Raw genomic sequence first — 27,401 nt, 5'->3', positions numbered from 1 at the left:
ATTGGCGGTGTGTACGGAGGCTACGGCCTTGGTGGTGTATTTGGAGGCTACGGACTGCCAGGAGTGTACGGAGGAATTGGAGCTTTGGGAAAAGGTAAATGCCAATATGATTGTACTGAGAATAGTGAGTGAGTGAGTTTGGTTTTACGCCGCTTTTAGCAATATTCCAGCGTTATCACGGCGGGGGACACTAGAAAATGCGTATTGAGAATAATCATAACCCGTCAATGTACAGTTTAGCTAGTACTTGGACATATTTTAAGAGAGTCATTTTACACTTTAATTCGTCATATGTGAAACATCTAATCAGTGTGGATGAGGCAATATGTAAATGATAACAACTCGTAAGAAATGACATTGTGAAATTGACAATAAGCATCTTCTTCTTATATCTCTTCTTTGTGTTTCAGGTGTTGGATATGGCTACTACTAAGACTGCTGTTCTACTGTCACAATTCATCTATATCATCAATATGCGCATTATTTATTGTATATGCTTTGAAATACGTCACATTAAAACACAGTCATCAAAACAAAATCTTGTTTCTCTTATTCACTGCACAGATGGACTTTTGTTGCACAAGAAGAACCTTTCCCTTTGAGGGAATCACATGGGCACAATGATATACCAAGAATTAAATGAAAACCATACATGTTTATCACCAAGATGGTAAGGGAGACGAGCATGGGGGAGCATTTTCTTTGAAGCTACCTTAGTAGATTACAGAAGTCACTTCAAATCGAGTGGTAGTTTTAGAACGTCTGTAATGACACCTCTCCAGGTTGATCTTTTTCAATTTATCACGTTGATTAATTTGGTTTGATAAATACATTTCAGTCACACGAGAGTTGTCCTGAATGTACAACGTGTAAAGTGTTTTAAAATATACTTTATAATCTTTGAAAATCAATACAGTTCATATCATAATCACTGCAGTGGGCTACACAAAGCATAAACAACCAATTAAGACTTTATATACAATAAATTTCCTTACATGAATTGTCTCTTATCACTGTACATTAAGAATACTGTTGGAATCGTGTATTGGACTATGCCATAGTAAAGAATGCCATGATTATGAAAATGGTTGTATCGCTTTTATTTACTTTGGCTGCCTCGATCTTCACGCTGGACTGGCATATGGGAAGCAGGTATTTGTTGTCAAATTCAAAACGGTTTAAGTAATTGCATCAACCAAAGGAAGACAAGATGACTCCAAATATTTCCATACTCATGCTTTGACGCCCTGTGTTCAAGCAGCCCGATGGACATCTGTGTCCTTACCCGTGTCCATGTTACGTTTATACCATCATAACACACACTATAACACATGAAGTCCATGAAATATGCTATTGATGACATTCTGCCATCGTGAATCTGTATGCCATCTGTACAAAAATGACAATGTCCAGTCAAAACATCTGTCATGTGTCCTCATACCACCGTACTAACCCCTACCTACCTACCCACCTGTAGCTTTACCATTCTACACTTACCCTTTTCCCGTGTCCTTAAACAAAACACTGAATCACTAGCCATACCTTCAGTTGCATAATTCTTTTTGCAGTATTTATGATACATGAAGACTATTTAAGAGCTACTGTCTCGTTTCCTTGTAACCAATGAAATACTTCTTCCTCCTGGACGAAATCCACATTTTACTGTGACACACGAGTGCACCATCTGTGAAGTGCATATTTCATCTGCAGATTACGCGGCATATGAATCAATTAAAATCTCTTCCTGACAAGTGAGAATTTCTACACTGTATTTAACCGTATTATACATTAGTGCATCATGGATGCTTCAATCGAATATTGAGAAACATGTACACAATGAGTACTGATATTCGGTAAATTATGGAATGTATGTTGAGAGCGATGCCTGAATGACGTGACAACTTCTTGTCAATCCGCAACTACAAGGGTGTACATATGTCCTGCGGAGAGAGATAGAGGTAGAAAAAAGAGACAGACAGATAGAAAGATAGATAGACAGACACAGAGAGAGAACAGTGAGAGTTAGAGAGAGACAGACACACACACACACACACAGAGAGAGAGAGAAAGAGAGAGAAAGAGAGAGAGAGAGAGAGAACAGCGTGAGACATCACATTTGATATATTGGTTGTACCACACATAAGTAAACTGATGCTAGAGGGTAGTTGTAGTGGAAGTCAACTAATTATTATCCACACAACAGAAGTAGGATGAGCATCAATGATAAGGATTGACAGCTCAGGAACACGGAACCAAGTTGAACCCAAACCGAATTCTTGAAAATATATGGGCAGAATGATGAGCTCTTCCGAAAGCCATGCATTTGATACAAACGTATGAGAAAGAAAAGAATGGCGGGACCATATATATAGAAGGTAAGTCTCTATGTAGGCAGATATGAGAATGCCTTTGTTTTACAAAATGATTAGTTTATCGAGTAACCATTTGAGAAATGAATTACACACTGTCGTTCAGGATACAAATTATAATTCTAGTACCCATTAACCAGTTTGTGTGTGATAAAAACGTTCCTTTCAGATTAGGGATGGAAAGAAATTTGCCAATAAGACTGGATAGACAATGACACTGGTGATGCTAATATTTATACACTGGAAACCACTTAAATGGGCATAATTACGTCACGGCTCATTTGTCAGTGTTGCAATCACTTCCCCAATCATTCGCCCGCTCCTACACACATACATTGCATTGGACATAATCCCCGAAGGCATAGCAACACGGAACAACTATGAAGAATAATGAAGGAGTTGCAACTAGAGCTGAAATTAGATAATCTGCTTGTAATAAATCAATTCCGGGTGTGAACTGAATGCAGATGTATATAAACGTCTAGTTTTGAAGTGCTGGCTATCACTGTTCTTGCCTCTCTACACCAGTATTTGTCGTCTAATCAAGACACTCTGTAAGTATCAGATGCTTTGCGTTTTATGTAGCTTTTAGTCTGTCCCTTTAAAAGCAATATTTCACGTTACTGTTTGATGAGAAGTAGTGAGGATATAAAGCTGTTCGGTGATTTCGAACTTTTACTGGCCACTATTTGCAATACTGATTGAGTCCCCCAAATCTGATTGTTGTTTTGCGATCCATGAACTCTGGGTCAAATCGAGCAGCGAAAGTCCTGTTTCAACCAACACAACGAGAAATGTAAAATACCGACGGTGAGTAGGATGAAGTGCCGATTTCGTTGAAGGAAATGTGTAAGAAGTGTGAGTAGACTTTGATAATGAGTGAAACTGTAAACTTCCCTTTCAGCCTTCCACAATGATGAAAATTATCACCCTCGTTGCCTGTTTGGCTGTGACTGCCTTTGCTGAGCCTTTGGGCTATGGCATGACTGGACTGTATGGAAAGGCTGCCCTTTACAGTGGCTACGGATTGGGAGGTGTGTACGGAGGTTATGGAGTGCCAGGTCTGTACCCAGGCTATGGAATTGGAGGTGTGTACGGAGGCCACGGAATTGGCGGTGTGTACGGAGGCTACGGCCTTGGTGGTGTATTTGGAGGCTACGGACTGCCAGGAGTGTACGGAGGAATTGGAGCTTTGGGAAAAGGTAAATGCCAATATGATTGTACTGAGAATAGTGAGTGAGTGAGTTTGGTTTTACGCCGCTTTTAGCAATATTCCAGCGTTATCACGGCGGGGGACACTAGAAAATGCGTACTGAGAATAATCATAACCCGTCAATGTACAGTTTAGCTAGTACTTGGACATATTTTAAGAGAGTCATTTTACACTTTAATTCGTCATATGTGAAACATCTAATCAGTGTGGATGAGGCAATATGTAAATGATAACAACTCGTAAGAAATGACATTGTGAAATTGACAATAAGCATCTTCTTCTTATATCTCTTCTTTGTGTTTCAGGTGTTGGATATGGCTACTACTAAGACTGCTGTTCTACTGTCACAATTCATCTATATCATCAATATGCGCATTATTTATTGTATATGCTTTGAAATACGTCACATTAAAACACAGTCATCAAAACAAAATCTTGTTTCTCTTATTCACTGCACAGATGGACTTTTGTTGCACAAGAAGAACCTTTCCCTTTGAGGGAATCACATGGGCACAATGATATACCAAGAATTAAATGAAAACCATACATGTTTATCACCCAGATGGTAAGGGAGACGAGCGTGGGGGAGCATTTTCTTTGAAGCTACCTTAGTAGATTACAGAAGTCACTTCAAATCGAGTGGTAGTTTTAGAACGTCTGTAATGACACCTCTCCAGGTTGATCTTTTTCAATTTATCACGTTGATTAATTTGGTTTGATAAATACATTTCAGTCATACGAGAGTTGTCCTGAATGTACAACGTGTAAAGTGTTTTAAAATATACTTTATAATCTTTGAAAATCAATACAGTTCATATCATAATCACTGCAGTGGGCTACACAAAGCATAAACAACCAATTAAGACTTTATATACAATACATTTCCTTACATGAATTATCTCTTATCACTGTACATTAAGAATACTGTTGGAATCGTGTATTGGACTATGCCATAGTAAAGAATGCCATGATTATGAAAATGGTTGTATCGCTTTTATTTACTTTGGCTGCCTCGATCTTCACGCTGGACTGGCATATGGGAAGCAGGTATTTGTTGTCAAATTCAAAACGGTTTAAGTAATTGCATCAACCAAAGGAAGACAAGATGACTCCAAATATTTCCATACTCATGCTTTGACGCCCTGTGTTCAAGCAGCCCGATGGACATCTGTGTCCTTACCCGTGTCCATGTTACGTTTATACCATCATAACACACACTATAACACATGAAGTCCATGAAATATGCTATTGATGACATTCTGCCATCGTGAATCTGTATGCCATCTGTACAAAAATGACAATGTCCAGTCAAAACATCTGTCATGTGTCCTCATACCACCGTACTAACCCCTACCTACCTACCCACCTGTAGCTTTACCATTCTACACTTACCCTTTTCCCGTGTCCTTAAACAAAACACTGAATCACTAGCCATACCTTCAGTTGCATAATTCTTTTTGCAGTATTTATGATACATGAAGACTATTTAAGAGCTACTGTCTCGTTTCCTTGTAACCAATGAAATACTTCTTCCTCCTGGACGAAATCCACATTTTACTGTGACACACGAGTGCACCATCTGTGAAGTGCATATTTCATCTGCAGATTACGCGGCATATGAATCAATTAAAATCTCTTCCTGACAAGTGAGAATTTCTACACTGTATTTCACCGTATTATACATTAGTGCATCATGGATGCTTCAATCGAATATTGAGAAACATGTACACAATGAGTACTGATATTCGGTAAATTATGGAATGTATGTTGAGAGCGATGCCTGAATGACGTGACAACTTCTTGTCAATCCGCAACTACAAGGGTGTACATATGTCCTGCGGAGAGAGATAGAGGTAGAAAAAAGAGACAGACAGATAGAAAGATAGATAGACAGACACAGAGAGAGAACAGTGAGAGTTAGAGAGAGACAGACACACACACACACACAGAGAGAGAGAGAAAGAGAGAGAAAGAGAGAGAGAGAGAGAGAACAGCGTGAGACATCACATTTGATATATTGGTTGTACCACACATAAGTAAACTGATGCTAGAGGGTAGTTGTAGTGGAAGTCAACTAATTATTATCCACACAACAGAAGTAGGATGAGCATCAATGATAAGGATTGACAGCTCAGGAACACGGAACCAAGTTGAACCCAAACCGAATTCTTGAAAATATATGGGCAGAATGATGAGCTCTTCCGAAAGCCATGCATTTGATACAAACGTATGAGAAAGAAAAGAATGGCGGGACCATATATATAGAAGGTAAGTCTCTATGTAGGCAGATATGAGAATGCCTTTGTTTTACAAAATGATTAGTTTATCGAGTAACCATTTGAGAAATGAATTACACACTGTCGTTCAGGATACAAATTATAATTCTAGTACCCATTAACCAGTTTGTGTGTGATAAAAACGTTCCTTTCAGATTAGGGATGGAAAGAAATTTGCCAATAAGACTGGATAGACAATGACACTGGTGATGCTAATATTTATACACTGGAAACCACTTAAATGGGCATAATTACGTCACGGCTCATTTGTCAGTGTTGCAATCACTTCCCCAATCATTCGCCCGCTCCTACACACATACATTGCATTGGACATAATCCCCGAAGGCATAGCAACACGGAACAACTATGAAGAATAATGAAGGAGTTGCAACTAGAGCTGAAATTAGATAATCTGCTTGTAATAAATCAATTCCGGGTGTGAACTGAATGCAGATGTATATAAACGTCTAGTTTTGAAGTGCTGGCTATCACTGTTCTTGCCTCTCTACACCAGTATTTGTCGTCTAATCAAGACACTCTGTAAGTATCAGATGCTTTGCGTTTTATGTAGCTTTTAGTCTGTCCCTTTAAAAGCAATATTTCACGTTACTGTTTGATGAGAAGTAGTGAGGATATAAAGCTGTTCGGTGATTTCGAACTTTTACTGGCCACTATTTGCAATACTGATTGAGTCCCCCAAATCTGATTGTTGTTTTGCGATCCATGAACTCTGGGTCAAATCGAGCAGCGAAAGTCCTGTTTCAACCAACACAACGAGAAATGTAAAATACCGACGGTGAGTAGGATGAAGTGCCGATTTCGTTGAAGGAAATGTGTAAGAAGTGTGAGTAGACTTTGATAATGAGTGAAACTGTAAACTTCCCTTTCAGCCTTCCACAATGATGAAAATTATCACCCTCGTTGCCTGTTTGGCTGTGACTGCCTTTGCTGAGCCTTTGGGCTATGGCATGACTGGACTGTATGGAAAGGCTGCCCTTTACAGTGGCTACGGATTGGGAGGTGTGTACGGAGGTTATGGAGTGCCAGGTCTGTACCCAGGCTATGGAATTGGAGGTGTGTACGGAGGCCACGGAATTGGCGGTGTGTACGGAGGCTACGGCCTTGGTGGTGTATTTGGAGGCTACGGACTGCCAGGAGTGTACGGAGGAATTGGAGCTTTGGGAAAAGGTAAATGCCAATATGATTGTACTGAGAATAGTGAGTGAGTGAGTTTGGTTTTACGCCGCTTTTAGCAATATTCCAGCGTTATCACGGCGGGGGACACTAGAAAATGCGTACTGAGAATAATCATAACCCGTCAATGTACAGTTTAGCTAGTACTTGGACATATTTTAAGAGAGTCATTTTACACTTTAATTCGTCATATGTGAAACATCTAATCAGTGTGGATGAGGCAATATGTAAATGATAACAACTCGTAAGAAATGACATTGTGAAATTGACAATAAGCATCTTCTTCTTATATCTCTTCTTTGTGTTTCAGGTGTTGGATATGGCTACTACTAAGACTGCTGTTCTACTGTCACAATTCATCTATATCATCAATATGCGCATTATTTATTGTATATGCTTTGAAATACGTCACATTAAAACACAGTCATCAAAACAAAATCTTGTTTCTCTTATTCACTGCACAGATGGACTTTTGTTGCACAAGAAGAACCTTTCCCTTTGAGGGAATCACATGGGCACAATGATATACCAAGAATTAAATGAAAACCATACATGTTTATCACCCAGATGGTAAGGGAGACGAGCGTGGGGGAGCATTTTCTTTGAAGCTACCTTAGTAGATTACAGAAGTCACTTCAAATCGAGTGGTAGTTTTAGAACGTCTGTAATGACACCTCTCCAGGTTGATCTTTTTCAATTTATCACGTTGATTAATTTGGTTTGATAAATACATTTCAGTCATACGAGAGTTGTCCTGAATGTACAACGTGTAAAGTGTTTTAAAATATACTTTATAATCTTTGAAAATCAATACAGTTCATATCATAATCACTGCAGTGGGCTACACAAAGCATAAACAACCAATTAAGACTTTATATACAATACATTTCCTTACATGAATTATCTCTTATCACTGTACATTAAGAATACTGTTGGAATCGTGTAATGGACTATGCCATAGTAAAGAATGCCATGATTATGAAAATGGTTGTATCGCTTTTATTTACTTTGGCTGCCTCGATCTTCACGCTGGACTGGCATATGGGAAGCAGGTATTTGTTGTCAAATTCAAAACGGTTTAAGTAATTGCATCAACCAAAGGAAGACAAGATGACTCCAAATATTTCCATACTCATGCTTTGACGCCCTGTGTTCAAGCAGCCCGATGGACATCTGTGTCCTTACCCGTGTCCATGTTACGTTTATACCATCATAACACACACTATAACACATGAAGTCCATGAAATATGCTATTGATGACATTCTGCCAACGTGAATCTGTATGCCATCTGTACAAAAATGACAATGTCCAGTCAAAACATCTGTCATGTGTCCTCATACCACCGTACTAACCCCTACCTACCTACCCACCTGTAGCTTTACCATTCTACACTTACCCTTTTCCCGTGTCCTTAAACAAAACACTGAATCACTAGCCATACCTTCAGTTGCATAATTCTTTTTGCAGTATTTATGATATATGAAGACTATTTAAGAGCTACTGTCTCGTTTCCTTGTAACCAATGAAATACTTCTTCCTCCTGGACGAAATCCACATTTTACTGTGACACACGAGTGGACCGTCTGTGAATTGCATATTTCATCTGCAGATTACGCGGCATATGAATCAATTAAAATCTCTTCCTGACAAGTGAGAATTTCTACACTGTATTTCACCGTATTATACATTAGTGCATCATGGATGCTTCAATCGAATATTGAGAAACATGTACACAATGAGTACTGATATTCGGTAAATTATGGAATGTATGTTGAGAGCGATGCCTGAATGACGTGACAACTTCTTGTCAATCCGCAACTACAAGGGTGTACATATGTCCTGCGGAGAGAGATAGAGGTAGAAAAAAGAGACAGACAGATAGGAAGATAGATAGACAGACACAGAGAGAGAACAGTGAGAGTTAGAGAGAGAGACAGACACACACACACACACACACACAGAGAGAGAGAGAGAGAGAGAGAGAACAGCGTGAGACATCATATCTAATATATTGGTTGTACCACAAATAAGAACTATGAGTCTGTTATTTGTATGTCAACTGATGCTAGAGAGTAGTTGTAGTGGAAGTCAACTAATTATTATCCACACAACAGAAGTAGGATGAGTATCAATGATAAGGATTGACAGCTCAGCAACACGGAACCAACCCAAACCGAATTCTTGAAAATATATGGGCAAAATGATGAGCTCTTCCGAAAGCCATGCATTTGATACAAACATATGAGAAAGAAAAGAATGGCGGGACCATATATGTAGAAGGTAATTAAGTCTCTATGTAGGCAGATATGGGAATGCCTTTGTTTTACAAAATGATTAGTTTATCGAGTAACCATTTGAGAAATGAATTACACACTGTCGTTCAGGATACAAATTATAATTCTAGTACCCATTAACCAGTTTGTGTGTGGTAAAAACGTTCCTTTCAGATTAGGGATGGAAAGAAATTTGCCAATAAGACTGGATAGACAATGACACTGGTGATGCTAATATTTATACACTGGAAACCACTTAAATGGGCATAATTACGTCACGGCTCATTTGTCAGTGTTGCAATCACTTCCCCAATCATTCGCCCGCTCCTACACACATACATTGCATTGGACATAATCCCCGAAGGCATAGCAACACGGAACAACTATGAAAAATAATGAAGGAGTTGCAATTAGAGCTGAAATTAGATAATCTACTGGTAATAATTCAATTCCGGGTGTGAACTGAATGCAGATGTATATAAACGTCTAGTTTTGAAGTGCTGGCTATCACTGTTCTTGCCTCTCTACACCAGTATTTGTCGTCTAATCAAGACACTCTGTAAGTATCAGATGCTTTGCGTTTTATGTAGCTTTTAGTCTGTCCCTTTAAAAGCAATATTTCACGTTACTGTTTGATGAGAAGTAGTGAGGATATAAAGCTGTTCGGTGATTTTGAACTTTTACTGGCCACTATTTGCAATACTGATTGAGTCCTCCAAATTTGATTGTTGTTTTGCGATCCATAAACTCTGGGTCAAATCGAGCAGCGAAAGTCCTGTTTCAACCAACACAACGAGAAATGTAAAATACCGACGGTGAGTAGGATGAAGTGCCGATTTCGTTGAAGGAAATGTGTAAGAAGTGTGAGCAGACTTTGATAATGAGTGAAACTGTAAACTTCCCTTTCAGCCTTCCACAATGATGAAAATTATCGCCCTTGTTGCCTGTTTGGCTGTGACTGCCTTTGCTGAGCCTTTGAGCTATGGCATGACTGGACTGTATGGAAAGGCTGCCCTTTACAGTGGCTACGGATTGGGAGGTGTGTACGGAGGTTATGGAGTGCCAGGTCTGTACCCAGGCTATGGAATTGGAGGTGTGTACGGAGGCCACGGAATTGGCGGTGTGTACGGAGGCTACGGCCTTGGTGGTGTATTTGGAGGCTACGGACTGCCAGGAGTGTACGGAGGAATTGGAGCTTTGGGAAAAGGTAAATGCCAATATGATTGTACTGAGAATAGTGAGTGAGTGAGTTTGGTTTTACGCCGCTTTTAGCACTATTCCAGCGTTATCACGGCGGAGGACACTAGAAAATGCGTACTGAGAATAATCATAACCCCTCAATGTACAGTTTAGCTAGTACTTGGACATATTTTAAGAGAGTCATTTTACACTTTAATTCGTCATATGTGAAACATCTAATCAGTGTGGATGAGGCAATATGTAAATGATAAGAACTCGTAAGAAATGACATTGTGAAATTGACAATAAGCATCTTCTTCTTATATCTCTTCTTCGTGTTTCAGGTGTTGGATATGGCTACTACTAAGACTGCTGTTCTACTGTCACAATTCATCTATATCATCAATATGCGCATTATTTATTGTATATGCTTTGAAATATGTCACATTAAAACACAGTCATCAAAACAAAGTCTTGTTTCTCTTATTCGCTGCACAGATGGACTTTTGTTGCACAAGAAGAACCTTTCCCTTTGAGGGAATCACATGGGCACAATGATATACCAAGAATTAAATGAAAACCATACATGTTTATCACCAAGATGGTAAGGGAGACGAGCGTGGGGGAGCATTTTCTTTGAAGCTACCTTAGTAGATTACAGAAGTCACTTCAAATCGAGTGGTAGTTTTAGAACGTCTGTAATGACACCTCTCCAGGTTGATCTTTTTCAATTTATCACGTTGATTAATTTGGTTTGATAAATACATTTCAGTCATACGAGAGTTGTCCTGAATGTACAACGTGTAAAGTGTTTTAAAATATACTTTATAATCTTTGAAAATCAATACAGTTCATATCATAATCACTGCAGTGGGCTACACAAAGCATAAACAACCAATTAAGACTTTATACACAATACATTTCCTTACATGAATTGTCTCTTATCACTGTACATTAAGAATACTGTTGGAATCGTGTATTGGACTATGCCATAGTAAAGAATGCCATGATTATGAAAATGGTTGTATAGCTTCTATTTACTTTGGCTGCCTCGATCTTCACGCTGGACTGGCATATGGGAAGCAGGTATTTGTTGTCAAATTCAAAACGGTTTAAGTAATTGCATCAACCAAAGGAAGACAAGATGACTCCAAATATTTCCATACTCATGCTTTGACGCCCTGTGTTCAAGCAGCCCGATGGACATCTGTGTCCTTACCCGTGTCCATGTTACGTTTATACCATCATAACACACACTATAACACATGAAGTCCATGAAATATGCTATTGATGACATTCTGCCAACGTGAATCTGTATGCCATCTGTACAAAAATGACAATGTCCAGTCAAAACATCTGTCATGTGTCCTCATACCACCGTACTAACCCCTACCTACCTACCCACCTGTAGCTTTACCATTCTACACTTACCCTTTTCCCGTGTCCTTAAACAAAACACTGAATCACTAGCCATACCTTCAGTTGCATAATTCTTTTTGCAGTATTTATGATATATGAAGACTATTTAAGAGCTACTGTCTCGTTTCCTTGTAACCAATGAAATACTTCTTCCTCCTGGACGAAATCCACATTTTACTGTGACACACGAGTGCACCATCTGTGAATTGCATACTTCATCTGCAGATTACGCGGCATATGAATCAGTTAAAATCTCTTCCTGACAAGTGAGAATTTCTACACTGTATTTCACCGTATTATACATTAGTGCATCATGGATGCTTCAATCGAATATTGAGAAACATGTACACAATGAGTACTGATATTCGGTAAATTATGGAATGTATGTTGAGAGCGATGCCTGAATGACGTGACAACTTCTTGTCAATCCGCAACTACAAGGGTGTACATATGTCCTGCGGAGAGAGATAGAGGTAGAAAAAAGAGACAGACAGATAGAAAGATAGATAGACACAGAGAGAGAACAGTGAGAGTTAGAGAGAGAGAGACACACACACACAGAGAGAGAGAGAGAGAGAGAGAGAGAGAGAACAGCGTGAGACATCATATTTAATATATTGGTTGTACCACAAATAAGAACTATGAGTCTGTTATTTGTATGTCAACTGATGCTAGAGAGTAGTTGTAGTGGAAGTCAACTAATTATTATCCACACAACAGAAGTAGGATGAGTATCAATGATAAGGATTGACAGCTCAGCAACACGGAACCAACCCAAACCGAATTCTTGAAAATATATGGGCAAAATGATGAGCTCTTCCGAAAGCCATGCATTTGATACAAACATATGAGAAAGAAAAGAATGGCGGGACCATATATGTAGAAGGTAATTAAGTCTCTATGTAGGCAGATATGGGAATGCCTTTGTTTTACAAAATGATTAGTTTATCGAGTAACCATTTGAGAAATGTATTACACACTGTCGTTCAGGATACAAATTATAATTCTAGTACCCATTAACCAGTTTGTGTGTGGTAAAAACGTTCCTTTCAGATTAGGGATGGAAAGAAATTTGCCAATAAGACTGGATAGACAATGACACTGGTGATGCTAATATTTATACACTGGAAACCACTTAAATGGGCATAATTACGTCACGGCTCATTTGTCAGTGTTGCAATCACTTCCCCAATCAGTCGCCCGCTCCTACACACATACATTGCATTGGACATAATCCCCGAAGGCATAGCAACACGGAACAACTATGAAAAATAATGAAGGAGTTGCAATTAGAGCTGAAATTAGATAATCTGCTGGTAATAATTCAATTCCGGGTGTGAACTGAATGCAGATGTATATAAACGTCTAGTTTTGAAGTGCTGGCTATCACTGTTCTTGCCTCTCTACACCAGTATTTGTCGTCTAATCAAGACACTCTGTAAGTATCAGATGCTTTGCGTTTTATGTAGCTTTTAGTCTGTCCCTTTAAAAGCAATATTTCACGTTACTGTTTGATGAGAAGTAGTGAGGATATAAAGCTGTTCGGTGATTTTGAACTTTTACTGACCACTATTTGTAATACTGATTGAGTCCTCCAAATTTGATTGTTGTTTTGCGATCCATAAACTCTGGGTCAAATCGAGCAGCGAAAGTCCTGTTTCAACCAACACAACGAGAAATGTAAAATACCGACGGTGAGTAGGATGAAGTGCCGATTTCGTTGAAGGAAATGTGTAAGAAGTGTGAGCAGACTTTGATAATGAGTGAAACTGTAAACTTCCCTTTCAGCCTTCCACAATGATGAAAATTATCGCCCTTGTTGCCTGTTTGGCTGTGACTGCCTTTGCTGAGCCTTTGAGCTATGGCATGACTGGACTGTATGGAAAGGCTGCCCTTTACAGTGGCTACGGATTGGGAGGTGTGTACGGAGGTTATGGAGTGCCAGGTCTGTACCCAGGCTATGGAATTGGAGGTGTGTACGGAGGCCACGGAATTGGCGGTGTGTACGGAGGCTACGGTCTTGGTGGTGTATTTGGAGGCTACGGACTGCCAGGAGTGTACGGAGGAATTGGAGCTTTGGGAAAAGGTAAATGCCAATATGATTGTACTGAGAATAGTGAGTGAGTGAGTTTGGTTTTACGCCGCTTTTAGCACTATTCCAGCGTTATCACGGCGGAGGACACTAGAAAATGCGTACTGAGAATAATCATAACCCCTCAATGTACAGTTTAGCTAGTACTTGGACATATTTTAAGAGAGTCATTTTACACTTTAATTCGTCATATGTGAAACATCTAATCAGTGTGGATGAGGCAATATGTAAATGATAAGAACTCGTAAGAAATGACATTGTGAAATTGACAATAAGCATCTTCTTCTTATATCTCTTCTTCGTGTTTCAGGTGTTGGATATGGCTACTACTAAGACTGCTGTTCTACTGTCACAATTCATCTATATCATCAATATGCGCATTATTTATTGTATATGCTTTGAAATATGTCACATTAAAACACAGTCATCAAAACAAAGTCTTGTTTCTCTTATTCGCTGCACAGATGGACTTTTGTTGCACAAGAAGAACCTTTCCCTTTGAGGGAATCACATGGGCACAATGATATACCAAGAATTAAATGAAAACCATACATGTTTATCACCAAGATGGTAAGGGAGACGAGCGTGGGGGAGCATTTTCTTTGAAGCTACCTTAGTAGATTACAGAAGTCACTTCAAATCGAGTGGTAGTTTTAGAACGTCTGTAATGACACCTCTCCAGGTTGATCTTTTTCAATTTATCACGTTGATTAATTTGGTTTGATAAATACATTTCAGTCATACGAGAGTTGTCCTGAATGTACAACGTGTAAAGTGTTTTAAAATATACTTTATAATCTTTGAAAATCAATACAGTTCATATCATAATCACTGCAGTGGGCTACACAAAGCATAAACAACCAATTAAGACTTTATACACAATACATTTCCTTACATGAATTGTCTCTTATCACTGTACATTAAGAATACTGTTGGAATCGTGTAATGGACTATGCCATAGTAAAGAATGCCATGATTATGAAAATGGTTGTATAGCTTCTATTTACTTTGGCTGCCTCGATCTTCACGCTGGACTGGCATATGGGAAGCAGGTATTTGTTGTCAAATTCAAAACGGTTTAAGTAATTGCATCAACCAAAGGAAGACAAGATGACTCCAAATATTTCCATACTCATGCTTTGACGCCCTGTGTTCAAGCAGCCCGATGGACATCTGTGTCCTTACCCGTGTCCATGTTACGTTTATACCATCATAACACACACTATAACACATGAAGTCCATGAAATATGCTATTGATGACATTCTGCCAACGTGAATCTGTATGCCATCTGTACAAAAATGACAATGTCCAGTCAAAACATCTGTCATGTGTCCTCATACCACCGTACTAACCCCTACCTACCTACCCACCTGTAGCTTTACCATTCTACACTTACCCTTTTCCCGTGTCCTTAAACAAAACACTGAATCACTAGCCATACCTTCAGTTGCATAATTCTTTTTGCAGTATTTATGATATATGAAGACTATTTAAGAGCTACTGTCTCGTTTCCTTGTAACCAATGAAATACTTCTTCCTCCTGGACGAAATCCACATTTTACTGTGACACACGAGTGCACCATCTTGTGAAGTGCATACTTCATCTGCAGATTACGCGGCATATGAATCAGTTAAAATCTCTTCCTGACAAGTGAGAATTTCTACACTGTATTTCACCGTATTATACATTAGTGCATCATGGATGCTTCAATCGAATATTGAGAAACATGTACACAATGAGTACTGATATTCGGTAAATTATGGAATGTATGTTGAGAGCGATGCCTGAATGACGTGACAACTTCTTGTCAATCCGCAACTACAAGGGTGTACATATGTCCTGCGGAGAGAGATAGAGGTAGAAAAAAGAGACAGACAGATAGAAAAATAGATAGACAGACACAGAGAGAGAACAGTGAGAGTTAGAGAGAGAGAGACACACACACACACAGAGAGAGAGAGAGAGAGAGAGAGAGAGAACAGCGTGAGACATCATATCTAATATATTGGTTGTACCACAAATAAGAACTATGAGTCTGTTATTTGTATGTCAACTGATGCTAGAGAGTAGTTGTAGTGGAAGTCAACTAATTATTATCCACACAACAGAAGTAGGATGAGTATCAATGATAAGGATTGACAGCTCAGCAACACGGAACCAACCCAAACCGAATTCTTGAAAATATATGGGCAAAATGATGAGCTCTTCCGAAAGCCATGCATTTGATACAAACATATGAGAAAGAAAAGAATGGCGGGACCATATATGTAGAAGGTAATTAAGTCTCTATGTAGGCAGATATGGGAATGCCTTTGTTTTACAAAATGATTAGTTTATCGAGTAACCATTTGAGAAATGTATTACACACTGTCGTTCAGGATACAAATTATAATTCTAGTACCCATTAACCAGTTTGTGTGTGGTAAAAACGTTCCTTTCAGATTAGGGATGGAAAGAAATTTGCCAATAAGACTGGATAGACAATGACACTGGTGATGCTAATATTTATACACTGGAAACCACTTAAATGGGCATAATTACGTCACGGCTCATTTGTCAGTGTTGCAATCACTTCCCCAATCAGTCGCCCGCTCCTACACACATACATTGCATTGGACATAATCCCCGAAGGCATAGCAACACGGAACAACTATGAAAAATAATGAAGGAGTTGCAATTAGAGCTGAAATTAGATAATCTGCTGGTAATAATTCAATTCCGGGTGTGAACTGAATGCAGATGTATATAAACGTCTAGTTTTGAAGTGCTGGCTATCACTGTTCTTGCCTCTCTACACCAGTATTTGTCGTCTAATCAAGACACTCTGTAAGTATCAGATGCTTTGCGTTTTATGTAGCTTTTAGTCTGTCCCTTTAAAAGCAATATTTCACGTTACTGTTTGATGAGAAGTAGTGAGGATATAAAGCTGTTCGGTGATTTTGAACTTTTACTGACCACTATTTGTAATACTGATTGAGTCCTCCAAATTTGATTGTTGTTTTGCGATCCATAAACTCTGGGTCAAATCGAGCAGCGAAAGTCCTGTTTCAACCAACACAACGAGAAATGTAAAATACCGACGGTGAGTAGGATGAAGTGCCGATTTCGTTGAAGGAAATGTGTAAGAAGTGTGAGCAGACTTTGATAATGAGTGAAACTGTAAACTTCCCTTTCAGCCTTCCACAATGATGAAAATTATCGCCCTTGTTGCCTGTTTGGCTGTGACTGCCTTTGCTGAGCCTTTGAGCTATGGCATGACTGGACTGTATGGAAAGGCTGCCCTTTACAGTGGCTACGGATTGGGAGGTGTGTACGGAGGTTATGGAGTGCCAGGTCTGTACCCAGGCTATGGAATTGGAGGTGTGTACGGAGGCCACGGAATTGGCGGTGTGTACGGAGGCTACGGTCTTGGTGGTGTATTTGGAGGCTACGGACTGCCAGGAGTGTACGGAGGAATTGGAGCTTTGGGAAAAGGTAAATGCCAATATGATTGTACTGAGAATAGTGAGTGAGTGAGTTTGGTTTTACGCCGCTTTTAGCACTATTCCAGCGTTATCACGGCGGAGGACACTAGAAAATGCGTACTGAGAATAATCATAACCCCTCAATGTACAGTTTAGCTAGTACTTGGACATATTTTAAGAGAGTCATTTTACACTTTAATTCGTCATATGTGAAACATCTAATCAGTGTGGATGAGGCAATATGTAAATGATAAGAACTCGTAAGAAATGACATTGTGAAATTGACAATAAGCATCTTCTTCTTATATCTCTTCTTCGTGTTTCAGGTGTTGGATATGGCTACTACTAAGACTGCTGTTCTACTGTCACAATTCATCTATATCATCAATATGCGCATTATTTATTGTATATGCTTTGAAATATGTCACATTAAAACACAGTCATCAAAACAAAGTCTTGTTTCTCTTATTCGCTGCACAGATGGACTTTTGTTGCACAAGAAGAACCTTTCCCTTTGAGGGAATCACATGGGCACAATGATATACCAAGAATTAAATGAAAACCATACATGTTTATCACCAAGATGGTAAGGGAGACGAGCGTGGGGGAGCATTTTCTTTGAAGCTACCTTAGTAGATTACAGAAGTCACTTCAAATCGAGTGGTAGTTTTAGAACGTCTGTAATGACACCTCTCCAGGTTGATCTTTTTCAATTTATCACGTTGATTAATTTGGTTTGATAAATACATTTCAGTCATACGAGAGTTGTCCTGAATGTACAACGTGTAAAGTGTTTTAAAATATACTTTATAATCTTTGAAAATCAATACAGTTCATATCATAATCACTGCAGTGGGCTACACAAAGCATAAACAACCAATTAAGACTTTATACACAATACATTTCCTTACATGAATTGTCTCTTATCACTGTACATTAAGAATACTGTTGGAATCGTGTAATGGACTATGCCATAGTAAAGAATGCCATGATTATGAAAATGGTTGTATAGCTTCTATTTACTTTGGCTGCCTCGATCTTCACGCTGGACTGGCATATGGGAAGCAGGTATTTGTTGTCAAATTCAAAACGGTTTAAGTAATTGCATCAACCAAAGGAAGACAAGATGACTCCAAATATTTCCATACTCATGCTTTGACGCCCTGTGTTCAAGCAGCCCGATGGACATCTGTGTCCTTACCCGTGTCCATGTTACGTTTATACCATCATAACACACACTATAACACATGAAGTCCATGAAATATGCTATTGATGACATTCTGCCAACGTGAATCTGTATGCCATCTGTACAAAAATGACAATGTCCAGTCAAAACATCTGTCATGTGTCCTCATACCACCGTACTAACCCCTACCTACCTACCCACCTGTAGCTTTACCATTCTACACTTACCCTTTTCCCGTGTCCTTAAACAAAACACTGAATCACTAGCCATACCTTCAGTTGCATAATTCTTTTTGCAGTATTTATGATATATGAAGACTATTTAAGAGCTACTGTCTCGTTTCCTTGTAACCAATGAAATACTTCTTCCTCCTGGACGAAATCCACATTTTACTGTGACACACGAGTGCACCATCTTGTGAAGTGCATACTTCATCTGCAGATTACGCGGCATATGAATCAGTTAAAATCTCTTCCTGACAAGTGAGAATTTCTACACTGTATTTCACCGTATTATACATTAGTGCATCATGGATGCTTCAATCGAATATTGAGAAACATGTACACAATGAGTACTGATATTCGGTAAATTATGGAATGTATGTTGAGAGCGATGCCTGAATGACGTGACAACTTCTTGTCAATCCGCAACTACAAGGGTGTACATATGTCCTGCGGAGAGAGATAGAGGTAGAAAAAAGAGACAGACAGATAGAAAAATAGATAGACAGACACAGAGAGAGAACAGTGAGAGTTAGAGAGAGAGAGAGACACACACACACAGAGAGAGAGAGAGAGAGAGAGAGAGAACAGCGTGAGACATCATATCTAATATATTGGTTGTACCACAAATAAGAACTATGAGTCTGTTATTTGTATGTCAACTGATGCTAGAGAGTAGTTGTAGTGGAAGTCAACTAATTATTATCCACACAACAGAAGTAGGATGAGTATCAATGATAAGGATTGACAGCTCAGGAACACGGAACCAACCCAAACCGAATTCTTGAAAATATATGGGCAAAATGATGAGCTCTTCCGAAAGCCATGCATTTGATACAAACATATGAGAAAGAAAAGAATGGCGGGACCATATATGTAGAAGGTAATTAAGTCTCTATGTAGGCAGATATGGGAATGCCTTTGTTTTACAAAATGATTAGTTTATCGAGTAACCATTTGAGAAATGTATTACACACTGTCGTTCAGGATACAAATTATAATTCTAGTACCCATTAACCAGTTTGTGTGTGGTAAAAACGTTCCTTTCAGATTAGGGATGGAAAGAAATTTGCCAATAAGACTGGATAGACAATGACACTGGTGATGCTAATATTTATACACTGGAAACCACTTAAATGGGCATAATTACGTCACGGCTCATTTGTCAGTGTTGCAATCACTTCCCCAATCAGTCGCCCGCTCCTACACACATACATTGCATTGGACATAATCCCCGAAGGCATAGCAACACGGAACAACTATGAAAAATAATGAAGGAGTTGCAATTAGAGCTGAAATTAGATAATCTGCTGGTAATAATTCAATTCCGGGTGTGAACTGAATGCAGATGTATATAAACGTCTAGTTTTGAAGTGCTGGCTATCACTGTTCTTGCCTCTCTACACCAGTATTTGTCGTCTAATCAAGACACTCTGTAAGTATCAGATGCTTTGCGTTTTATGTAGCTTTTAGTCTGTCCCTTTAAAAGCAATATTTCACGTTACTGTTTGATGAGAAGTAGTGAGGATATAAAGCTGTTCGGTGATTTTGAACTTTTACTGACCACTATTTGTAATACTGATTGAGTCCTCCAAATTTGATTGTTGTTTTGCGATCCATAAACTCTGGGTCAAATCGAGCAGCGAAAGTCCTGTTTCAACCAACACAACGAGAAATGTAAAATACCGACGGTGAGTAGGATGAAGTGCCGATTTCGTTGAAGGAAATGTGTAAGAAGTGTGAGCAGACTTTGATAATGAGTGAAACTGTAAACTTCCCTTTCAGCCTTCCACAATGATGAAAATTATCGCCCTTGTTGCCTGTTTGGCTGTGACTGCCTTTGCTGAGCCTTTGAGCTATGGCATGACTGGACTGTATGGAAAGGCTGCCCTTTACAGTGGCTACGGATTGGGAGGTGTGTACGGAGGTTATGGAGTGCCAGGTCTGTACCCAGGCTATGGAATTGGAGGTGTGTACGGAGGCCACGGAATTGGCGGTGTGTACGGAGGCTACGGTCTTGGTGGTGTATTTGGAGGCTACGGACTGCCAGGAGTGTACGGAGGAATTGGAGCTTTGGGAAAAGGTAAATGCCAATATGATTGTACTGAGAATAGTGAGTGAGTGAGTTTGGTTTTACGCCGCTTTTAGCACTATTCCAGCGTTATCACGGCGGAGGACACTAGAAAATGCGTACTGAGAATAATCATAACCCCTCAATGTACAGTTTAGCTAGTACTTGGACATATTTTAAGAGAGTCATTTTACACTTTAATTCGTCATATGTGAAACATCTAATCAGTGTGGATGAGGCAATATGTAAATGATAAGAACTCGTAAGAAATGACATTGTGAAATTGACAATAAGCATCTTCTTCTTATATCTCTTCTTCGTGTTTCAGGTGTTGGATATGGCTACTACTAAGACTGCTGTTCTACTGTCACAATTCATCTATATCATCAATATGCGCATTATTTATTGTATATGCTTTGAAATATGTCACATTAAAACACAGTCATCAAAACAAAGTCTTGTTTCTCTTATTCGCTGCACAGATGGACTTTTGTTGCACAAGAAGAACCTTTCCCTTTGAGGGAATCACATGGGCACAATGATATACCAAGAATTAAATGAAAACCATACATGTTTATCACCAAGATGGTAAGGGAGACGAGCGTGGGGGAGCATTTTCTTTGAAGCTACCTTAGTAGATTACAGAAGTCACTTCAAATCGAGTGGTAGTTTTAGAACGTCTGTAATGACACCTCTCCAGGTTGATCTTTTTCAATTTATCACGTTGATTAATTTGGTTTGATAAATACATTTCAGTCATACGAGAGTTGTCCTGAATGTACAACGTGTAAAGTGTTTTAAAATATACTTTATAATCTTTGAAAATCAATACAGTTCATATCATAATCACTGCAGTGGGCTACACAAAGCATAAACAACCAATTAAGACTTTATACACAATACATTTCCTTACATGAATTGTCTCTTATCACTGTACATTAAGAATACTGTTGGAATCGTGTAATGGACTATGCCATAGTAAAGAATGCCATGATTATGAAAATGGTTGTATAGCTTCTATTTACTTTGGCTGCCTCGATCTTCACGCTGGACTGGCATATGGGAAGCAGGTATTTGTTGTCAAATTCAAAACGGTTTAAGTAATTGCATCAACCAAAGGAAGACAAGATGACTCCAAATATTTCCATACTCATGCTTTGACGCCCTGTGTTCAAGCAGCCCGATGGACATCTGTGTCCTTACTCGTGTCCATGTTACGTTTATACCATCATAACACACACTATAACACATGAAGTCCATGAAATATGCTATTGATGACATTCTGCCAACGTGAATCTGTATGCCATCTGTACAAAAATGACAATGTCCAGTCAAAACATCTGTCATGTGTCCTCATACCACCGTACTAACCCCTACCTACCTACCCACCTGTAGCTTTACCATTCTACACTTACCCTTTTCCCGTGTCCTTAAACAAAACACTGAATCACTAGCCATACCTTCAGTTGCATAATTCTTTTTGCAGTATTTATGATATATGAAGACTATTTAAGAGCTACTGTCTCGTTTCCTTGTAACCAATGAAATACTTCTTCCTCCTGGACGAAATCCACATTTTACTGTGACACACGAGTGCACCATCTTGTGAAGTGCATACTTCATCTGCAGATTACGCGGCATATGAATCAGTTAAAATCTCTTCCTGACAAGTGAGAATTTCTACACTGTATTTCACCGTATTATACATTAGTGCATCATGGATGCTTCAATCGAATATTGAGAAACATGTACACAATGAGTACTGATATTCGGTAAATTATGGAATGTATGTTGAGAGCGATGCCTGAATGACGTGACAACTTCTTGTCAATCCGCAACTACAAGGGTGTACATATGTCCTGCGGAGAGAGATAGAGGTAGAAAAAAGAGACAGACAGATAGAAAGATAGATAGACAGACACAGAGAGAGAACAGTGAGAGTTAGAGAGAGAGAGACACACACACACACACAGAGAGAGAGAGAGAGAGAGAGAGAGAACAGCGTGAGACATCATATTTAATATATTGGTTGTACCACAAATAAGAACTATGAGTCTGTTATTTGTATGTCAACTGATGCTAGAGAGTAGTTGTAGTGGAAGTCAACTAATTATTATCCACACAACAGAAGTAGGATGAGTATCAATGATAAGGATTGACAGCTCAGCAACACGGAACCAACCCAAACCGAATTCTTGAAAATATATGGGCAAAATGATGAGCTCTTCCGAAAGCCATGCATTTGATACAAACATATGAGAAAGAAAAGAATGGCGGGACCATATATGTAGAAGGTAATTAAGTCTCTATGTAGGCAGATATGGGAATGCCTTTGTTTTACAAAATGATTAGTTTATCGAGTAACCATTTGAGAAATGTATTACACACTGTCGTTCAGGATACAAATTATAATTCTAGTACCCATTAACCAGTTTGTGTGTGGTAAAAACGTTCCTTTCAGATAAGGGATGGAAAGAAATTTGCCAATAAGACTGGATAGACAATGACACTGGTGATGCTAATATTTATACACTGGAAACCACTTAAATGGGCATAATTACGTCACGGCTCATTTGTCAGTGTTGCAATCACTTCCCCAATCAGTCGCCCGCTCCTACACACATACATTGCATTGGACATAATCCCCGAAGGCATAGCAACACGGAACAACTATGAAAAATAATGAAGGAGTTGCAATTAGAGCTGAAATTAGATAATCTGCTGGTAATAATTCAATTCCGGGTGTGAACTGAATGCAGATGTATATAAACGTCTAGTTTTGAAGTGCTGGCTATCACTGTTCTTGCCTCTCTACACCAGTATTTGTCGTCTAATCAAGACACTCTGTAAGTATCAGATGCTTTGCGTTTTATGTAGCTTTTAGTCTGTCCCTTTAAAAGCAATATTTCACGTTACTGTTTGATGAGAAGTAGTGAGGATATAAAGCTGTTCGGTGATTTTGAACTTTTACTGACCACTATTTGTAATACTGATTGAGTCCTCCAAATTTGATTGTTGTTTTGCGATCCATAAACTCTGGGTCAAATCGAGCAGCGAAAGTCCTGTTTCAACCAACACAACGAGAAATGTAAAATACCGACGGTGAGTAGGATGAAGTGCCGATTTCGTTGAAGGAAATGTGTAAGAAGTGTGAGCAGACTTTGATAATGAGTGAAACTGTAAACTTCCCTTTCAGCCTTCCACAATGATGAAAATTATCGCCCTTGTTGCCTGTTTGGCTGTGACTGCCTTTGCTGAGCCTTTGAGCTATGGCATGACTGGACTGTATGGAAAGGCTGCCCTTTACAGTGGCTACGGATTGGGAGGTGTGTACGGAGGTTATGGAGTGCCAGGTCTGTACCCAGGCTATGGAATTGGAGGTGTGTACGGAGGCCACGGAATTGGCGGTGTGTACGGAGGCTACGGTCTTGGTGGTGTATTTGGAGGCTACGGACTGCCAGGAGTGTACGGAGGAATTGGAGCTTTGGGAAAAGGTAAATGCCAATATGATTGTACTGAGAATAGTGAGTGAGTGAGTTTGGTTTTACGCCGCTTTTAGCACTATTCCAGCGTTATCACGGCGGAGGACACTAGAAAATGCGTACTGAGAATAATCATAACCCCTCAATGTACAGTTTAGCTAGTACTTGGACATATTTTAAGAGAGTCATTTTACACTTTAATTCGTCATATGTGAAACATCTAATCAGTGTGGATGAGGCAATATGTAAATGATAACAACTCGTAAGAAATGACATTGTGAAATTGACAATAAGCATCTTCTTCTTATATCTCTTCTTCGTGTTTCAGGTTTTGGATATGGCTACTACTAAGACTGCTGTTCTACTGTCACAATTCATCTATATCATCAATATGCGCATTATTTATTGTATATGCTTTGAAATATGTCACATTAAAACACAGTCATCAAAACAAAGTCTTGTTTCTCTTATTCGCTGCACAGATGGACTTTTGTTGCACAAGAAGAACCTTTCCCTTTGAGGGAATCACATGGGCACAATGATATACCAAGAATTAAATGAAAACCATACATGTTTATCACCAAGATGGTAAGGGAGACGAGCGTGGGGGAGCATTTTCTTTGAAGCTACCTTAGTAGATTACAGAAGTCACTTCAAATCGAGTGGTAGTTTTAGAACGTCTGTAATGACACCTCTCCAGGTTGATCTTTTTCAATTTATCACGTTGATTAATTTGGTTTGATAAATACATTTCAGTCATACGAGAGTTGTCCTGAATGTACAACGTGTAAAGTGTTTTAAAATATACTTTATAATCTTTGAAAATCAATACAGTTCATATCATAATCACTGCAGTGGGCTACACAAAGCATAAACAACCAATTAAGACTTTATACACAATACATTTCCTTACATGAATTGTCTCTTATCACTGTACATTAAGAATACTGTTGGAATCGTGTAATGGACTATGCCATAGTAAAGAATGCCATGATTATGAAAATGGTTGTATAGCTTCTATTTACTTTGGCTGCCTCGATCTTCACGCTGGACTGGCATATGGGAAGCAGGTATTTGTTGTCAAATTCAAAACGGTTTAAGTAATTGCATCAACCAAAGGAAGACAAGATGACTCCAAATATTTCCATACTCATGCTTTGACGCCCTGTGTTCAAGCAGCCCGATGGACATCTGTGTCCTTACCCGTGTCCATGTTACGTTTATACCATCATAACACACACTATAACACATGAAGTCCATGAAATATGCTATTGATGACATTCTGCCAACGTGAATCTGTATGCCATCTGTACAAAAATGACAATGTCCAGTCAAAACATCTGTCATGTGTCCTCATACCACCGTACTAACCCCTACCTACCTACCCACCTGTAGCTTTACCATTCTACACTTACCCTTTTCCCGTGTCCTTAAACAAAGCACTGAATCACTAGCCATACCTTCAGTTGCATAATTCTTTTTGCAGTATTTATGATATATGAAGACTATTTAAGAGCTACTGTCTCGTTTCCTTGTAACCAATGAAATACTTCTTCCTCCTGGACGAAATCCACATTTTACTGTGACACACGAGTGCACCATCTTGTGAAGTGCATACTTCATCTGCAGATTACGCGGCATATGAATCAGTTAAAATCTCTTCCTGACAAGTGAGAATTTCTACACTGTATTTCACCGTATTATACATTAGTGCATCATGGATGCTTCAATCGAATATTGAGAAACATGTACACAATGAGTACTGATATTCGGTAAATTATGGAATGTATGTTGAGAGCGATGCCTGAATGACGTGACAACTTCTTGTCAATCCGCAACTACAAGGGTGTACATATGTCCTGCGGAGAGAGATAGAGGTAGAAAAAAGAGACAGACAGATAGAAAGATAGATAGACAGACACAGAGAGAGAACAGTGAGAGTTAGAGAGAGAGACACACACACACAGAGAGAGAGAGAGAGAGAGAGAGAGAGAGAACAGCGTGAGACATCATATTTAATATATTGGTTGTACCACAAATAAGAACTATGAGTCTGTTATTTGTATGTCAACTGATGCTAGAGAGTAGTTGTAGTGGAAGTCAACTAATTATTATCCACACAACAGAAGTAGGATGAGTATCAATGATAAGGATTGACAGCTCAGCAACACGGAACCAACCCAAACCGAATTCTTGAAAATATATGGGCAAAATGATGAGCTCTTCCGAAAGACATGCATTTGATACAAACATATGAGAAAGAAAAGAATGGCGGGACCATATATGTAGAAGGTAATTAAGTCTCTATGTAGGCAGATATGGGAATGCCTTTGTTTTACAAAATGATTAGTTTATCGAGTAACCATTTGAGAAATGAATTACACACTGTCGTTCAGGATACAAATTATAATTCTAGTACCCATTAACCAGTTTGTGTGTGGTAAAAACGTTCCTTTCAGATTAGGGATGGAAAGAAATTTGCCAATAAGACTGGATAGACAATGACACTGGTGATGCTAATATTTATACACTGGAAACCACTTAAATGGGCATAATTACGTCACGGCTCATTTGTCAGTGTTGCAATCACTTCCCCAATCATTCGCCCGCTCCTACACACATACATTGCATTGGACATAATCCCCGAAGGCATAGCAACACGGAACAACTATGAAAAATAATGAAGGAGTTGCAGTTAGAGCTGAAATTAGATAATCTGCTGGTAATAATTCAATTCCGGGTGTGAACTGAATGCAGATGTATATAAACGTCTAGTTTTGAAGTGCTGGCTATCACTGTTCTTGCCTCTCTACACCAGTATTTGTCGTCTAGTCAAGACACTCTGTAAGTATCAGATGCTTTGCGTTTTATGTAGCTTTTAGTCTGTCCCTTTAAAAGCAATATTTCACGTTACTGTTTGATGAGAAGTAGTGAGGATATAAAGCTGTTCGGTGATTTT

The 27,401-nt window shown here is 39.0% G+C and overlaps 7 protein-coding genes across 7 annotated transcripts; all 7 read left to right on the top strand.

Annotated features, from left to right (window-relative positions):
- The first annotated feature begins 3,282 nt into the window (after nt 1–3,282).
- LOC137278801 (shematrin-like protein 1) lies at nt 3,283–3,910 on the top strand. The gene is made up of 2 exons (XM_067811311.1): nt 3,283–3,571; nt 3,888–3,910. The coding sequence occupies exons 1-2, from the start codon at nt 3,283–3,285 to the stop codon at nt 3,908–3,910; spliced, it is 312 nt and encodes a 103-aa protein (XP_067667412.1).
- Nucleotides 3,911–6,757: 2,847 nt separating this feature from the next.
- On the top strand, nt 6,758–7,385 carry LOC137278800 (shematrin-like protein 1). Its single transcript, XM_067811310.1, has 2 exons — nt 6,758–7,046; nt 7,363–7,385. The coding sequence occupies exons 1-2, from the start codon at nt 6,758–6,760 to the stop codon at nt 7,383–7,385; spliced, it is 312 nt and encodes a 103-aa protein (XP_067667411.1).
- A 2,859-nt stretch (nt 7,386–10,244) lies between these two features.
- Nucleotides 10,245–10,872, top strand: LOC137278799 (shematrin-like protein 1). The gene is made up of 2 exons (XM_067811309.1): nt 10,245–10,533; nt 10,850–10,872. Exons 1-2 carry the CDS (start codon nt 10,245–10,247, stop codon nt 10,870–10,872), a joined length of 312 nt encoding a protein of 103 aa, XP_067667410.1.
- A 2,849-nt stretch (nt 10,873–13,721) lies between these two features.
- On the top strand, nt 13,722–14,349 carry LOC137278797 (shematrin-like protein 1). Its single transcript, XM_067811308.1, has 2 exons — nt 13,722–14,010; nt 14,327–14,349. Exons 1-2 carry the CDS (start codon nt 13,722–13,724, stop codon nt 14,347–14,349), a joined length of 312 nt encoding a protein of 103 aa, XP_067667409.1.
- A 2,854-nt stretch (nt 14,350–17,203) lies between these two features.
- Nucleotides 17,204–17,831, top strand: LOC137278796 (shematrin-like protein 1). Its single transcript, XM_067811307.1, has 2 exons — nt 17,204–17,492; nt 17,809–17,831. The coding sequence occupies exons 1-2, from the start codon at nt 17,204–17,206 to the stop codon at nt 17,829–17,831; spliced, it is 312 nt and encodes a 103-aa protein (XP_067667408.1).
- A 2,852-nt stretch (nt 17,832–20,683) lies between these two features.
- On the top strand, nt 20,684–21,311 carry LOC137278795 (shematrin-like protein 1). The gene is made up of 2 exons (XM_067811306.1): nt 20,684–20,972; nt 21,289–21,311. The coding sequence occupies exons 1-2, from the start codon at nt 20,684–20,686 to the stop codon at nt 21,309–21,311; spliced, it is 312 nt and encodes a 103-aa protein (XP_067667407.1).
- Nucleotides 21,312–24,165: 2,854 nt separating this feature from the next.
- Nucleotides 24,166–24,793, top strand: LOC137278794 (shematrin-like protein 1). The gene is made up of 2 exons (XM_067811305.1): nt 24,166–24,454; nt 24,771–24,793. Exons 1-2 carry the CDS (start codon nt 24,166–24,168, stop codon nt 24,791–24,793), a joined length of 312 nt encoding a protein of 103 aa, XP_067667406.1.
- Nucleotides 24,794–27,401: the final 2,608 nt, after the last annotated feature.

Source organism: Haliotis asinina, chromosome 3, assembly GCF_037392515.1.
Source record: "Haliotis asinina isolate JCU_RB_2024 chromosome 3, JCU_Hal_asi_v2, whole genome shotgun sequence".
Lineage (NCBI taxonomy): Eukaryota > Metazoa > Mollusca > Gastropoda > Lepetellida > Haliotidae > Haliotis > Haliotis asinina.
This window is presented reverse-complemented; position numbering and strand designations above follow the sequence as displayed.

Bases quoted from the DNA above. Each gene is read 5' to 3' on its own strand.
- LOC137278801 (XM_067811311.1), top strand. From the start codon at position 3,283: ATGATGAAAATTATCACCCTCGTTGCCTGTTTGGCTGTGACTGCCTTT. The intron at 3,572-3,887 runs GTAAATGCCAAT...TTTGTGTTTCAG, and splicing joins AATTGGAGCTTTGGGAAAAG to GTGTTGGATATGGCTACTAC.
- LOC137278800 (XM_067811310.1), top strand. From the start codon at position 6,758: ATGATGAAAATTATCACCCTCGTTGCCTGTTTGGCTGTGACTGCCTTT. The intron at 7,047-7,362 runs GTAAATGCCAAT...TTTGTGTTTCAG, and splicing joins AATTGGAGCTTTGGGAAAAG to GTGTTGGATATGGCTACTAC.
- LOC137278799 (XM_067811309.1), top strand. From the start codon at position 10,245: ATGATGAAAATTATCGCCCTTGTTGCCTGTTTGGCTGTGACTGCCTTT. The intron at 10,534-10,849 runs GTAAATGCCAAT...TTCGTGTTTCAG, and splicing joins AATTGGAGCTTTGGGAAAAG to GTGTTGGATATGGCTACTAC.
- LOC137278797 (XM_067811308.1), top strand. From the start codon at position 13,722: ATGATGAAAATTATCGCCCTTGTTGCCTGTTTGGCTGTGACTGCCTTT. The intron at 14,011-14,326 runs GTAAATGCCAAT...TTCGTGTTTCAG, and splicing joins AATTGGAGCTTTGGGAAAAG to GTGTTGGATATGGCTACTAC.
- LOC137278796 (XM_067811307.1), top strand. From the start codon at position 17,204: ATGATGAAAATTATCGCCCTTGTTGCCTGTTTGGCTGTGACTGCCTTT. The intron at 17,493-17,808 runs GTAAATGCCAAT...TTCGTGTTTCAG, and splicing joins AATTGGAGCTTTGGGAAAAG to GTGTTGGATATGGCTACTAC.
- LOC137278795 (XM_067811306.1), top strand. From the start codon at position 20,684: ATGATGAAAATTATCGCCCTTGTTGCCTGTTTGGCTGTGACTGCCTTT. The intron at 20,973-21,288 runs GTAAATGCCAAT...TTCGTGTTTCAG, and splicing joins AATTGGAGCTTTGGGAAAAG to GTGTTGGATATGGCTACTAC.
- LOC137278794 (XM_067811305.1), top strand. From the start codon at position 24,166: ATGATGAAAATTATCGCCCTTGTTGCCTGTTTGGCTGTGACTGCCTTT. The intron at 24,455-24,770 runs GTAAATGCCAAT...TTCGTGTTTCAG, and splicing joins AATTGGAGCTTTGGGAAAAG to GTTTTGGATATGGCTACTAC.